The 14,645-nt window shown below is 38.1% G+C and overlaps 1 protein-coding gene across 5 annotated transcripts in view; it reads right to left on the bottom strand.

Moving 5' to 3' along the window:
• LOC124242811 (S-adenosyl-L-methionine-dependent tRNA 4-demethylwyosine synthase TYW1) overlaps window positions 1-14,645 on the bottom strand; it is a 213,546-nt gene that overhangs the window by 180,409 nt on the left and 18,492 nt on the right. For all 5 annotated transcript variants that reach the window (XM_046668117.1, XM_046668119.1, XM_046668120.1 and 2 more), the window contains exon 7: window positions 11,317-11,439. In XM_046668117.1, the coding sequence (XP_046524073.1) occupies window positions 11,317-11,439 (123 nt within the window). The remainder of the gene's footprint in view (window positions 1-11,316; window positions 11,440-14,645) is intronic.

Raw genomic sequence — 14,645 nt, 5'->3', positions numbered from 1 at the left:
TAAATTGAAATGTTTCTCTGCTGAGCAATTACCAGGCATTCTCCATTTATTTCCAAAACTAATGATACTGATATCACAGTTCGTCGGCTTAACCAGAACATGCTGCAGAGTACTTAGCAACAATTATTTACTACAGAAAAAAAAAAGTAGCAATCCGCTTTACATTTGGAAATCACAATATGAGAGAAATAGAAAATAAACAACCTAAGTATCGCCAGGCTCTTTCTGACATCTTGTTCTCCACCCAAACTCTTCAGTTTCCCTTCTGGGAACCACTTCTCCCCCGGGAAGACAGCAAAGGAGAGTGAAACAAAGACATGGGGCCCAGGCTTGACCCATCACCAGCCAGCCATGTGACTCTGGACAAACTGTTGACTTCTCTAAGTCAGTTTCCTATCCTGTAAAACGGTAAAGTGGAGATGATAAAAATACTTACATCAGGGGCATTGTGAGGAGTGAATGATATAACCCAACGTGTACTTTGATTTCTCCTAATACTCTGAACCAATACCAGAACTACTCTCTGCCCACACCCCCAACCCACTCATCCTATTCAGTCAAATCACACTGCTTCCCATGTTCTTTAGAATAAAGCTCACACCCCCATGACAGAGGATGAAAAGGCCTCCAGGATCCTGCCCCTGCCTTCCTTCTCTATTTCACCTCTCCACACATCCCCACCCCTACTCAACTCTAGAAATACCAAACTGTTTCAAGTTCCCCAAACATGTCATGCTTCCTAGCACCCATCTCCTCTGCATCTGAATCTATCTTCCTAACTTTCCAGTGTTTCAAACTTTAGCTCTCTTGTTCTTGGATATCACTCCCACCCTTCAAAGTCTCTTCAGGTCTAGAATTACTGTCTTAGATCTTGCTACAGAGTGAGGCAGAACACCACTCTGGTATAGTAGTCAAACCTATCCCATTTGAAGACAGCTTCTTATACAATAAAAGTTAAGTGCACACTACATGACAGCAATAAAATAAAGGCTTTAGATGGATGAACTTATTTAAACTTCGAAACAACTTTATAAGGCAGTTGTTGCTGTTATCTCCCACTTTAGAGAAAAGGGAAGCACAGAGAGTGAAATAACTTTCCCACCAACACACAAGCTGAGACAGTGTGATCTACGAAAGTTTGTGAGTATTATTACAGAGGTCTTACAATAGGAGTGCTTTGGCCCAACTCTAGAGCCAATGCTCTTAAATACTAGACCTTCCTTTACAGTAACAACTCAGGAAATTCAGTGCGATGTGTAATGATGATCAGGCAGAAAGCAGCTCAACAATACATGTGAAGAGACCCCCAAAAATGACAAAAAAGATATGGAAAAGAAGAGCCAAGCAGTAATAACATCCACTACTGAGTTTAGTATACTATGTCCAATATAAAATGAAAACACAAGACATATTTGGAAACTCTGCTGCAAACTAATAATGTAAAACAAAAACTGGTGGCTTATTTTCATTTCATGCTAAAGTTGGAAAAAATACATATTTTTATGCCAGATCTAATGATTTTATCAGAAATATTTAACGAGAAATATGAAATATCACAAACCAACTACTTAAAGTCCATAAAGTCCAAAACCATTTCATTTCAAAAAATAATTTACATGGATGGCCAAAATTTTTGTCAGTGCTTTTTCTCCAGTGCCCTCTAATGGACATAAGATGAAAAAGCAAACAAAAAAGTCTACCCACAGAAATGCAAATCAAAACTCCACCAAGATATCACCTTACACCCATTAGAATGGCTATAATCACCAAGACAAAAAACAACAAATGTTGGAGAGGTTGTGGAGAAAAGGAAATCCTCATCCACTGCTGCTGGGAATGCAAACTCGTGCAGCCACTGTGGAAAACAGTACGGAGATTTCTTAAAAAATTAAAAATAGAGGGGCTGGCCCCGTGGCCGAGTGGTTAAGTTCGCGCGCTCCGCTGCAGGCGGCCCAGTGTTTCGTTAGTTCGAATCCTGGGCGCAGACATGGCACTGCTCATCAAACCACGCTGAGGCAGCGTCCCACATGCCACAACTAGAAGAACCCACAACGAAGAATACACAACTATGTACCGGGGGGCTTTGGGGAGAAAAAGGAAAAAATAAAATCTTTAAAAAAAAAAAAGAAAATTAAAAATAGAAATACCACATGACACAGCTATCTCACTACTTACTATTTACCCAAAGAACCAGAAATCAACAATTCAGAGACTTATGCACCCCTATGTTCACTGCAGCATTATTCACAATAGCCAAGACATGGAAACAACCTAAGTCACCATTGACAGATGATTGGATAAAGATGCGGAATACTACTGAGCCATAAAAAAAGACAAAATCGTCCCATTTGCAACCACATGGATGAAGCTTGAGGGCATAATGTTAAGTGAAATAAGCCAGACAGAGAAAGACAAACACCACATGATTTCACTTATATGTGGAATATAAACAAACTTATAGACAAAGAGAATAAATTAGTGGTTATCAGGGGAAGGGGGGTGGAGGGTGGGCACAAGGGGTGAAGGGGCATACTTACATGGTATATGACAAACAATAACGTACAACTGAAATCTCACTATGTTAAAAGCTATTATGACAATAAAAAATAAAATACTAAAAAAAAAAATGTACCCACAAATTATCCCAAACTCTTATTGTATATTTGAAATTTGCTGAGATGAGATCTTAAGTGTTCTCAATACATGCACAAAAAAACGGTAACTGTGAGGTGATGGATGTGTTAACTTGATTATGGTAATCATTTCACAATGCATACATATATCAAATAATCACATTATACACCTTAAAAAAATCATATTGTACAACCTAAATATATACAATTCTTACTTGTCAATCATACTTCAATAAAGTTGGAAAAAATTATTCCAATCTCTTCACCCACTCAAATAAAACTTTAAATATCTTCTCTTAACCTAGCAGAAAAATTCAGACATCTATCTAAATCAGATCTCTCATACACTGAAATCTATCCTGTTTTACGACAGTTTCACCACTTGCAAATTACTCATATTTTTCATTAACAGCCATAAAATTATACATTCACTTTGACCCAGTATATCAATTTGGGGAAAATATAACCCAAGAAAATAATACATTTTTAAAAAGTAATAAAGGTCTTAGATCTTTTTCAGTGTTAATTATAACAGCAGAAAACCTGAAACAGAATACATGACCAACTCTAGGAAAATGTATACACACATTTAAAATATTTAAAATGTCTAAGCAAACTTACTTCTCATTTTGATATCGGCCAGGATTTTTGAGATTATAATGCATGTTCTCATCTGACTCATGACAGTTCAGTGAGGAAGGCAGAGGTTGCAGTCCATGTTTCTCAGACAAGGGGATTAAGGCCAGGGAAAGTTAAGCAGTGCCCTTGGATCACCAAGTTACTAACTGGCTGGGCCAGGCCCTGAACCTATATTCCACACATTGTCATTCTTAACATCACTTCTGCCAGGGCTTCTAAAATACAAAAGCTATAATAAATGAGAGAGACTACACCAACACGCGGAAGTATTAGGAAATAAGTAACAAAATGCTGCAACAACAGGAAAGACAGATAGTAATTTTAAATTCAGAAAATAATTTTGGATATTGTGCTTAGTTTTACACTCATCAGAGTATTTTTTGGTTATGTGCTTTATAAAAGAAGCCAAACAGCCCAATACACAAACGGATACAGGACAGTGTGTAGTAAAGAATTTGGCCTTCCCAAAGAGAAGCTTGGCCTTTGTCCCCAGTTCCTGGAAACCCTTGGAATTTCCTGAATGATAGGAGTATCTCTGCTATTCATGGTGAGCCCCTCAGACCACACTTGACAGTTAACACTAATGAGGTGACTCACGCCAAAGTGCAGATAGTGGGTGTGCTGGAAACTGAGTTCAACCACATGGGCAATCAATCAATCAACCATACCTACATAATGAGGCCTCAAAAAAACTCTGCACATGGAAGCTCAAGTGAACTTCCCAGGTTGGCAATACTCCGTGTGTACTGTCACCCATGAATGCTGGGAGGGTAACTCGTCCAGAGGACAACAAATGAATGGTCCCAGATGCTTGCTGCTCTATGGATCTCTTCCTCTGGCTGATTTTCTGTACCCTTTCCCAGCAACGAACTGCAACTGTGAAAATGACAGCTTTCAATAAGTTCTGTGAATCTTTCTAGCAAATTACTGGTTTTTAGGAACCCCTCAAACCTGCAGTTGGTGTCAGAAGTGAAAGCAGTCTTGGGCACAGTCGTTTGTCTAACTCCAGGCAGACAGAAAGAAATGGCTCACAGGAAAAACACACTCAATCTCACTCAAAATTGAAGAAATGCAAATTAAAATCAGGTTATTATTTTTCACCTTTCAGGTTGGCAAGATTTAAAAGACTGATAACACCTGGAGGGTAGCAAGGGTATCAAGAAATAGGCATTCTGTACTGTACAAAGAAATAAAAATGTTTTCAACTTTTTACAGGGCAATTTGGAATTATCTATCAAAATTATGACATTCCTTTTGATCCAGAAACTTCATTTTATGAATTTATTCTTGAGATAAATTGACATCAGCCACAAAAAATATAAGAACAAGAGTCTTCATTATAGAAATTAGAAAAAACCTAAATGTAAATCAACAAGAGTCAAATAATTATGGAGTACTACATAAACATTAAAATGAATTAGGTAGATCTATATGACAGGACTAGAACACTGCCACGTTAAATGAAAAAAAGCAGTATGTAGGTTTAGAGTACACACCAAAATCTAGGTGTGTCTGTAAAGGCAGTAAAGTACCTAGAAGAATAATGCCAAACTGTAAAACACGGTTACCTGTTAAAAGTAGATTCTGGAAGAACAGGGACAGGGAATCGTATTCTTTGAATTTTTTAAACGTATGTAAAAAGGGTATTAAATGAAACTCCAAAGAAAGGGTCAGATCAAGTTATAAATTTTCAAAGGAAATATCTAAGAACTAGTTTAACAACTTTAAAAATGCCTCCCTCACATCAAGGATATGAAAGGGCAGAAAGTATGGAGATAAGAGGATTTGTGAGGATTTTGGAGAATATTGGTAAGGAATTTTAAGTTCCCTCTCTGCCTTGACGGAGAGACGCTGGCGGGTGGGTGCCTGTCTCTCACCTCAGGCCCAAGGAGAGAGACATCGACAGGGCCTCTCAAAGAAGCTGCTATGTATCCCCTGTGCTCAGAGAGCATCACAGACTGGTTTATGATTCCTGCCCAGGAAATTCAGAGAGCAAAAGGACTGACTAGTTGCTTTAGTAAGTGAGCACTGCTGCTAGGTAGGAATCAGCCTGTCCTCCTAGAATAGAGAACTCAGGAAGGTTCTCTTGGGAGCAGGGTGGGGGTGGGGGGATCTTAGATCCTGACCAGTTGGGCAACTATCAAGGAGAACAGCTGACAGACCTCAAAAGAGAGCAAGCCAGAGGTACAGGGCTCAGAGGAAAAAGTAAGTGACCATGAGAAGCACACTTCTCAGAGTACACTGGCTCAGTGCAAGGGACCAGGCTGGGAGACAGGCTTGGACAATGTCTCCAAAGTAGTGATGAAAATGCTGCCTGGAAGAGTCAATTTTAAACACCTGATGAGGAGAGAGAGCACAAAGTCATGTCATCACAGTGCCAAGGAAGAACTTTCCCACTATCTCTCCTGCCTCCCCCATCCCTTCCCAAAACCCTAAGAAGATCCAAAGTAGTAGCTAGCAAATAGGCCAGAAAGTAGACAATAAAGAAGGGAGAAGGTTCACTTCTGAATTAAATCAGGAACTTTGACTTAGTTTATTTAATATTACTTGAGATTACATTGGACATTCTATTGCCTAATTATGACTTTGCGTCTTGGGCCAGCCCAGAGGCATAGCGGTAAGTTCGCATGCTCTACTTCGGCAGCCCAAGGTTCGCCAGTTTGGATCCCAGGCATGGACCTATGCACCGCTCTTCAAGTCATGCTGTAGCAGGCATCCCACATATTAAATAGAGGAACATGGGCAAGGATGTTAGCTCAGGGCCAATCTTCCTCAGCAAAAAGAGGATGATTAGCAGCAGATGTTAGCTCAGGGCTAATCTTCCTCAAAGAAAAAAAAAAGACTTTTGTCTTAAAGTACATACAACACTTTATTACCAAAAATGACCAGAAAAGTCATACAGTCTGCCAGAGTTTTCACCCCAAGATGGGGGAAGGTTCTCCCTCCTGCACGGTTGAAAGGGACATTAAACTCAAAATAAAGCAGCTTCAGGGGCTGGCCTGGTGGCATACTGGTTAAGTTTGCACACTCCACTTCAGAGGTCCAGGGTTCACAGGTTCGACTCCCAGGTGTAGACCTAGCACCACTCATCAAACTGGTTCTATACAGGCTATACCAGTATTTATTACTTTTAAAAGACTGTTCTCTAAGATTGTTAAATAAAGTTATAAAGACTATCTGAGAATAGAACAAACATTTTTGTAGTAAAATAGAAATTTAGGTGCACATGAAACAAAATTTAAATAAATATTCCAAACTCTAAATTCTAAATTCAAATTCTAAATACTAATAGTGATTTTTCTGGGGAAATTTATCAGCAGTTTTTTGCCCTTTCTCTATTTTCTAAACTCTCGTTGTTACAGGTATGTTAATTTACAGTGAAAAAATTTTTAACCAGGCAAGTTAAATGAACGTTAAATTTGTTTCCTTAAATTACCACTTGTTATAATATGGGGCCACACAGAGTAAAATTACAGGGTCCTCATGTTTTATGCAACGCATAGTTCTTACAACCTCATATAATTCAAAACTAGTCAGTCACCAACTAGTCTTATCAAAAATGGGAGATATTCTCATATGGTAATATCATAATTTAAAATTCAGTTGATACTAGTCTTTTGTTTTCGGGTCATAGAAAGTAGTTCCCCCCATACTTTTTATTTCAAATTCTCAGAAAAGTTGAAAGGTATAATGAAGACCCATATTCCCTTCACCTAGATTCACCACTTTTGCTTGACCATTCATTATCTATCCATCCATCCACACACATATTTATAAAATACACACATGCATAAATAAAATTTTGCTGAACCACTTCAAAGTATGTTGCAGACACCATGACACTTCACCCTTAAAATACTGCAGAATTCACCTCCCAAAAAAAGGAGATGATGCTATAGAACTATAATACTATTATTATAATGAAGAAAATGAACAAAAATCCAATATCTAAATAAAAATCCCTTTCAAATATCCTCAAATGTCCAGACAATGGCCTTTTCTCTTAGATTCAAGACAAAAGCTTATATAATGAGTTTGGTAATGTTTCATTAGTCTTTTTAAATTTTAGAACAGTTCCCACCCCGTGTTTTATTGTTGTTGTTATTGTTTATGACATGGACCTTTTAAAGAGCCTGGCCATTTGTCTCACAGTGTCCCAAATTCTGGATTTGTCTGATTGTTTCCCCATGATTAGATTTGGGTTAAACATTTTTCACAAAAAACTACATACATGATGTTACATACGTCTTGCTATATGTGCTTATGTGATCAGGAGGCACATAAGATCAAGCTTTAATACAAACGATCAGGCTAAATTTGATTGTTTGGTATAGGTGGGAATCACCTAATCGCTCCATTTGTAAAGGGTACATTTTCCCCTTTGTAATTAGTAAATAATCTGTGGGATATTTTTTTTTTCCACTGATTTATTTGACACATCTAAGTGGTTTAGACTCTGGGATGATATTTAGACACTATACAAATATCTGTTTCCAAAATTTCACCCAACCCCTGCATGAATCAATTATGACACTGGGGATTGCAAACAGGCAACTTTCTAATTTTTATCATACCTTCTATATTTATTATCTGGAACTCTCCCATAAAGATTTTCTCCTGTGCCTCTCCTTTATTTGAATAGCACAAGGATTGATTTTTTTTTAATTTGATGTAATACAATCCATTATGTTCATTAGATAATCATTATGTTCCTTTTTGATGCTCACATTGTCCCAAATTTGGCATGCAGGAAACTGTTCAAGCTTGTTCTTATATCCTTTTGACCTGTCTCCATTAGTCATTGAAGACCTACTTGCTCAACAAGATGTTCCAGATCCATCTGTCACTCTCCCTTCCGGAAGCCTGGAATGGTTCAACCATTTCTCCAAGGAGCCATGGTTCCTTTTGCAGGGAATGATATTTAGAAAACAAGATCTGAGTTCTCACTATGCTTGTTTCTAGGTCTATGGCATAATAAAAAATATATCTGGTCTTTAAACCCAGTTCCTGGCACAGAGCTTCAAAAACCTCAGCATTTCCTAAATGACAGAAATATCTTTGTTATGCTAATGAGGTGACCCACAGGGACCTCTAGAGAGCTTCAGGATGGGGGCTGGTCACTAGAAAGAGCAACCACATAACGCAACTCTGGGCCAGCTGGGTCTCTAGGGAGGGGAGAGCAGAAGGGAAGTTGGGTGGAGATTAAATCCATTCCCGTGGCCAATCAGCTAATCCAACATTCCTCCATAATGAAGAGTCAATAAAAATTCTAGATACTAAAGCTCAGGAGAGCTTCCTAGTTGATGAACACATTGATGTGGTGGGAGGGTGATGTGCCCAGATTCCACAAGAGAGGGCGCAGAAACTCTGGGTCTCTTCCCTATCCCCCCACTCCCAGACCTTGCCCTATGTGTCTTTTCCATTTGGTTGTTTCTACTTCGTATCCTTTCTAATAAAACTATAATCGTAAGTATGGTGCTTTCAGTCAGTTCTGAGTCAGTCTAGCAAATTATCAAACTTGAGGGGGTCATGAGAACCCTCACATTGATAACCAGTTGATCAGAAGTGCAGGTGGCCACCAAGACTTACAGTTGCCACCTGAAGCAGGGGCAGTCCTGGGCAGGAATACACCCAAACCTATGGAGTCTGTCAGAACTGAATTGAATCGTAGGTCACTTCAATTGAACTGGGTGTTAGTTGGTGTCAGAACATGAAAGGTCCTTTCCGTGAACACAGCTACAAAATATTGTTCATACACACACACAAAGTATAAATTTGCAAATATAACATGACAATAAATATACATTTTTTTAAATCTTAAGTTCATATCAGCCTCCAATTCAAATCCCATACCACCTGGCAAACACATTAATGCAAATGGATCCAGCTTATTTTTCACAGTTGCACAACAATATTACATTGTATGGACATATCATGCTTTTTTCAACCAGCATCCAACAGCTGTTTGCTATATATGCTGCGAGGCATAACCTTGTGCAGATGCTGTTCTGTGTTTGTAAAGATGTATCTTCAAGGTAAATTCACACAAGAGGGCCTGCTGGATCATGGGTAAATGCATGTGAGTTTGGTAAAGACTGCCAAAAGCCCCTCCATACAGGTTATACTATTCTGGACTCCCACCAGCAAGGTGTGAATGCCTGTTTCCCCACAGCCTCTCAATTGTGTATGCTGAACTTTTGCTATTTAGACAGGTGAGAAATGTATGTCAGTGTAGTCTTAATTTACATGACCTTTATTATGATGGAATTTGAGCATTTTTCAATATATTTAGTCTATTTGTACAGCTTTTTCTGAGAGTTGACTATTGATGTTTTGCTGATTTTTCCTTTAGGGTTTGGGTCTTTTTTTTTCTTTCAAGAATAGAAAAATTAACCCCTTCTTTCTGATATAAGGGGGAAATATTTTTCCTCACTTTATCACTTGTCTTTTGATTTTGCTTATGGCCATGCAAATCTTTTTTAAAAATCATTGATAAATTTAATTTTATTGCTTCTAGATTTTGAATCATATAGACAACCTTTCTCCAAGTTATAAAATAATGCATCTAGTCCTATTATATACATATATATTTTTTCAACATTTAGACCTCTGACCCAGTTGAAGTTCATTCTGATGTATGTATAATGTACAGAGCCAATTTTATCTCTTCACAAGTAGCTATCCAGTTGTCAAAATCATTTATCTTAAAAGTCTATTTTCCCCCCAGGGAAAAGAGAGGTCACCTTTACCATATATGAAATTCCCACATATTCTTAGGTCTAGTTCTGAAATTTTATTCTGCTGCACCCATCAGGAGCCAGTACCACAGTTTTAATTACAGATGCCTTGTAGTAAGTTTCAATATCCAGTAGGGCTAGTGTTTCTCATTACTACTTTTGCCAAAAGTTTCTTAACTATTCTTGCACGTTTACTTTTCCACATGAATCACCCAGTCTAGCTCCAGAAAAAAAAACTCTTACTGGAACTTTTAATGGGATTGCATCAAATTTATGTATTAACTTAAGAGAACTGACATCTTTACAACACTGAGTCACCATATCTAAAAACAACAGACATCTTTCCATTTAGTCAAGGCACTTTTATATCTTTCAGGAATGTCTGAAAGTTTTCCTCACGTTGATTTAGGATATTTACTTTTAAATTTATTCCTAGGTACTTATTTGTTTCTTCTGTGGCTGTTATAAATGGGGTCTTTTCTTCCACTATAGCTTCTAACTGATTACTGTTTGGAAATATAAAGGCTATTGACTTTTTACCTTACTATATCCTGCTACCTTACTGAATTCTTTGAGTTTCTGTTAATTTTATCATTGATTTTCCTGGATTTTTCCATAGTTTTACTTCTTTTGTTTCTAAGACTGTATGCAATTGATACATTTTTCGTTTAGGATATTCTCATTTCCCAAAACTCACACATAAGTTAAGGCTATATATTTTTATATTATGGTATGTAGTATAGTATTTCAATTTTAGATCCTTGGACTCTGCATAAAATCCAACTGCACTGTACATTTTCACATTCATCTAGTCAGTGAGACAATGACAACCCCAGACTAACCTTTCTTAGATTCCTAGGGCCTCCACCTACACTGATCTCAACACCGAGATCAAGCTGCCACACCCCTAAGCCCAACAGCACTAGGTCTGTACGACAGGGTAGCAACTTTACATAAGAGCGCCACTTGGAACCTCAACACTAGTCAATTTTATCGTGCTGTTCACCCCGCCATCATCAGCCACAACTCTGCAGGAAATCCCTCTACTCATCTACCCTTTCCTCAGTTCTTGTCCTAAAATCTTCTGCCTATCCTTCTACAAGTTCATTTTCACAGGGCTAAGAAGGAAGATTTTCACAAAGGTCATGTAAAAATGGCAAAAAAATAAATAAATAAAACTCTCAAGACAGGAGGCAAAGAAACAAAACTGTCTAGTTATGAGCTCAGATGGATTACACACCAATACAGAATGCTAGATGTTAGCCAACTGCAGGATCCAAGTTCACTATTACCCAGAATTACAGTACCTTTTCTTTCTTCACATGATTCATAATTTTGCCAAGGTCCTCAACATCAACAACAGAACTTAGACTCTGATGGTCCTCAGTACTAGACTCTTCCTCGCTGGTGCTCGCAAAGGGCTCTTCCTCCTGGAACATCAATGTCCAGAAATACATTGTTCAAAGTAGTAAACCATCCAATACTCCCTCCCAAATCATGAGTTCACTGCATGGATTTGAGATATTTTAGGGTACAGGTCAGCAAACTATGGCCCACAGTGCAAATCCAGCCAGCCTCAAGTCAAATCTAAGGGTGACCATCATTTACACATTATCTATAGCTACTTTCTTGATACAATGGCAGCAATGATAACTGCAACAGAAACCATATGACCCACCATATCACCATATGAAAATATTTAAACTAGCTGGCCCTGTACAGAAGTTTCCTGACTTCTGTTTTAGACAAAGAACAAACCAGACTTAAGTGAGGAATTAAATATGCGAATGAGGAAGAGGAAGGAATCAAGCATGGCTGTTGGGTTTCTTTTTTAAGTAATTGAGATGGTGGTGTTGTTTACTAAGATGAGAGAGCTAGAGAGAAACAGACTGGGAGAATGGAAATGAGGAGCTCCATTTTGAATTTGTGAAGTATGAGACGTCTTACACCTCCAAGTAGAGATTTTAAAAAGGAGCCGCATATATGAGAACAAAATTGAGGGTAGACCTTAGAGCTGGAAATACAAACATACGAATAAGTGGTACATAGACAGTATTTAAAGCCATGAATTTAGATAAGATCCTCCAGGAAGAAAGTTATCAACAAAAAAAAGAACATAGCACCAAGCCTTGAATCACTCCAACACGTACAGGTTAGATAAAGGAAGAGGATCCCAAGTAAAAAAGGAAGAAAACCATAAGAATGATGTCATGAAAGTCAAAAAATAAGAGTTTCTCAAAGAAGAAGTCAGTGGGGCTGGCTCCATGGCCAAGTAGTTAACTTCACAGGCTCTGCTTCGGTGGCCCAGGGTTTCACCAGTTCGGATTCTGGGCACGGACATGGCACTACTCATCGGCCATGCTGAGGCAGCATTCCACACAGCATAACCAGAGGCACTCACAATTAGAATATACATACAACTATGTACTGGGAGACTTTGGGGAGAAGAAAAAAGAAAAACAAAGGAGATTGGCAACAGATGTTAGCTCAGGTGCCAATCTTTAAAAAAAACAAAAAAAGGAGGAGTCAGCAATGTCAAATGCTGTTGAGAGGTCAAGTAAAAGGAAGACAGAAATATCCACAGGGCTTGACAACATGAAGTCCCTTGGACCTGGAAAAAAGCAGACGCAGTGGGGTAAAAGCCAAACTGGAGTGGGTGAGAGTTAACTGGGACTTCTGCTCACAGCTGCAGGGTGGATTACATTGAACAACTCTACTGTAGAAAAGAACTAAAAATTAATAACAATATTTTAAAAGCATAATTTTAAATGTACCACTAAGTTAGCAAAAATGTAAGGAATCCAAAGAGAAAAAATATGAACTAAAAAGAGAATCCTAGGAGGTAAGTGAGAAATGGAGCTGAGAGGATCTGCTGAACTCTGGAGAAAATATTTTGAGAGCTGGACAGGACAAGGGAAGAGCAGGTAAAGTCAAGGAAACAACACTAGGAGAGTCTAACACAGAAGACCAGAGTCAAAGCTGGGACCCCACAAGGCTGCATCCTTGGTATAAAAGTAAACTAGAAATAAATGATCTGTACAAGAGTAGAAAGTAAGAAAGACAGGCAGAGAATTTGGGGGAAAGAACAGAGCCAAAGACAGATAATCAGAAGGATTTTATCCAGAGGTTCTAAGGTTTCTGGGAGGGGTGGAGAAGGAGGATTATATAATACAAATTCAGAACCAAATTAAACTGGGGTTCCCAAAAGCAACACTCTAACTAAAAGACAATGGATCAGTGTGTTCAATTTTCTGAAAGAAAATTACTCTCATCTAGAATTCTATACTCAAGCTGAAGCATTAATCAACTGTGAAGGTTGGATAAAGACATGCAGATACAAAAAGTCTGAAAACTTACTTCCAAAACACCCTTTCTCAGAGAGCTACTAGAGAAGGTGCTCCAAAAAACAAGTCAATCAAGAAACAAGATATGAGATACTGGAATCAGGGAATCCAACCCAGGAAGCTAATGAAAGGAAGGATGTGCATCACAGTGGATGGAAGACACAGGACTTCAGCTGTACCAAGGCTTGGAGGGAAGCCACACCAATTTGGAGCAGAAGAAGAAGACTCACAGAAGACTTCAAGAAATCAATAAAAATTACAGAATACTGAAAAACAATTTTCACTTCTGCTGGAGTTTTAGAATGAATTAGTGATACAGAGAAATCAAAGCAGATGCAGTAATTATCTTAAGGGAAATAAATGTATAAAAATGAAAACATAACAATATAGTACATGGCACAGATGTCAATATGTACATAGCCACAATAATGAAACAATGAATAATGGTCTAACCAGAAAGTCTGACACAACTATACAAGAAAACGAAAGGAAGGGAAATGATACTGCCTCTCAGTCTACGTGTGTGTGTGTGGTTTTGAAATAAAAAAAAAAAAAATCAAGAAACATCAGGAAGGCCCTATTATTTAGGAATATAGAGGTAAATGTCTCATGAAAAAGGTAAAAGATTTAAAAGTGGTTGCCTTGGGAAAATAAGAATTAGATAGAAGGAGGCAAGGAAGTACAGTTTTTAATTATAAGTCTAGAAGTACTATCTGAAATTTAAAACATACAAGTGTTACTTTTGATTTAAAAATAAAATTTTAACTTAAATTTTTTAAATGTTAAGAACTAAGAGTGATATCAGCAAAAACGGCAGAGTAAGTAACTCCAAGGGCCTGTTCCCCCATAGAAACACCTAAAATTAAGCAAAAACCAACAGATTCAACTTTGTCAGAACTCTGGAAATTAGTCAATGGTTGACAACAACCAATAAAACACTGAATCAAGAAAAAGAAACTTAAAAATGGAGTTCAAGGAAATTTTGCAAAACACCAGCTGAACACAAGCCAAAGAAACATACCTCAGAAACCACACATGACAGAAGATACAGTCTTTATAAAAACAGTTTTAAAAAGTTACTAAACAGGGGCCAGCCTGGTGGTGTAGTAGTTAAGTTTGCCTGCTCTGCTTTGGCAGCCCAGGGTTTGCAGGTTCAGATCCCGGGTGCAGACCTAGCACTATTTGTCAAACCACGTTGTGGCAGCATCCCACATAAAGTAGAGGGAGGGTGGCACAGATGTTAGCTCAATGACAATCTTCCTCAAGCAAAAAGAGGAGGATTGGCAACAGAT

The sequence above is a fragment of the Equus quagga genome, chromosome 7, assembly GCF_021613505.1.
Source record: "Equus quagga isolate Etosha38 chromosome 7, UCLA_HA_Equagga_1.0, whole genome shotgun sequence".
Classification (NCBI taxonomy): domain Eukaryota; kingdom Metazoa; phylum Chordata; class Mammalia; order Perissodactyla; family Equidae; genus Equus; species Equus quagga.
This window is presented reverse-complemented; position numbering and strand designations above follow the sequence as displayed.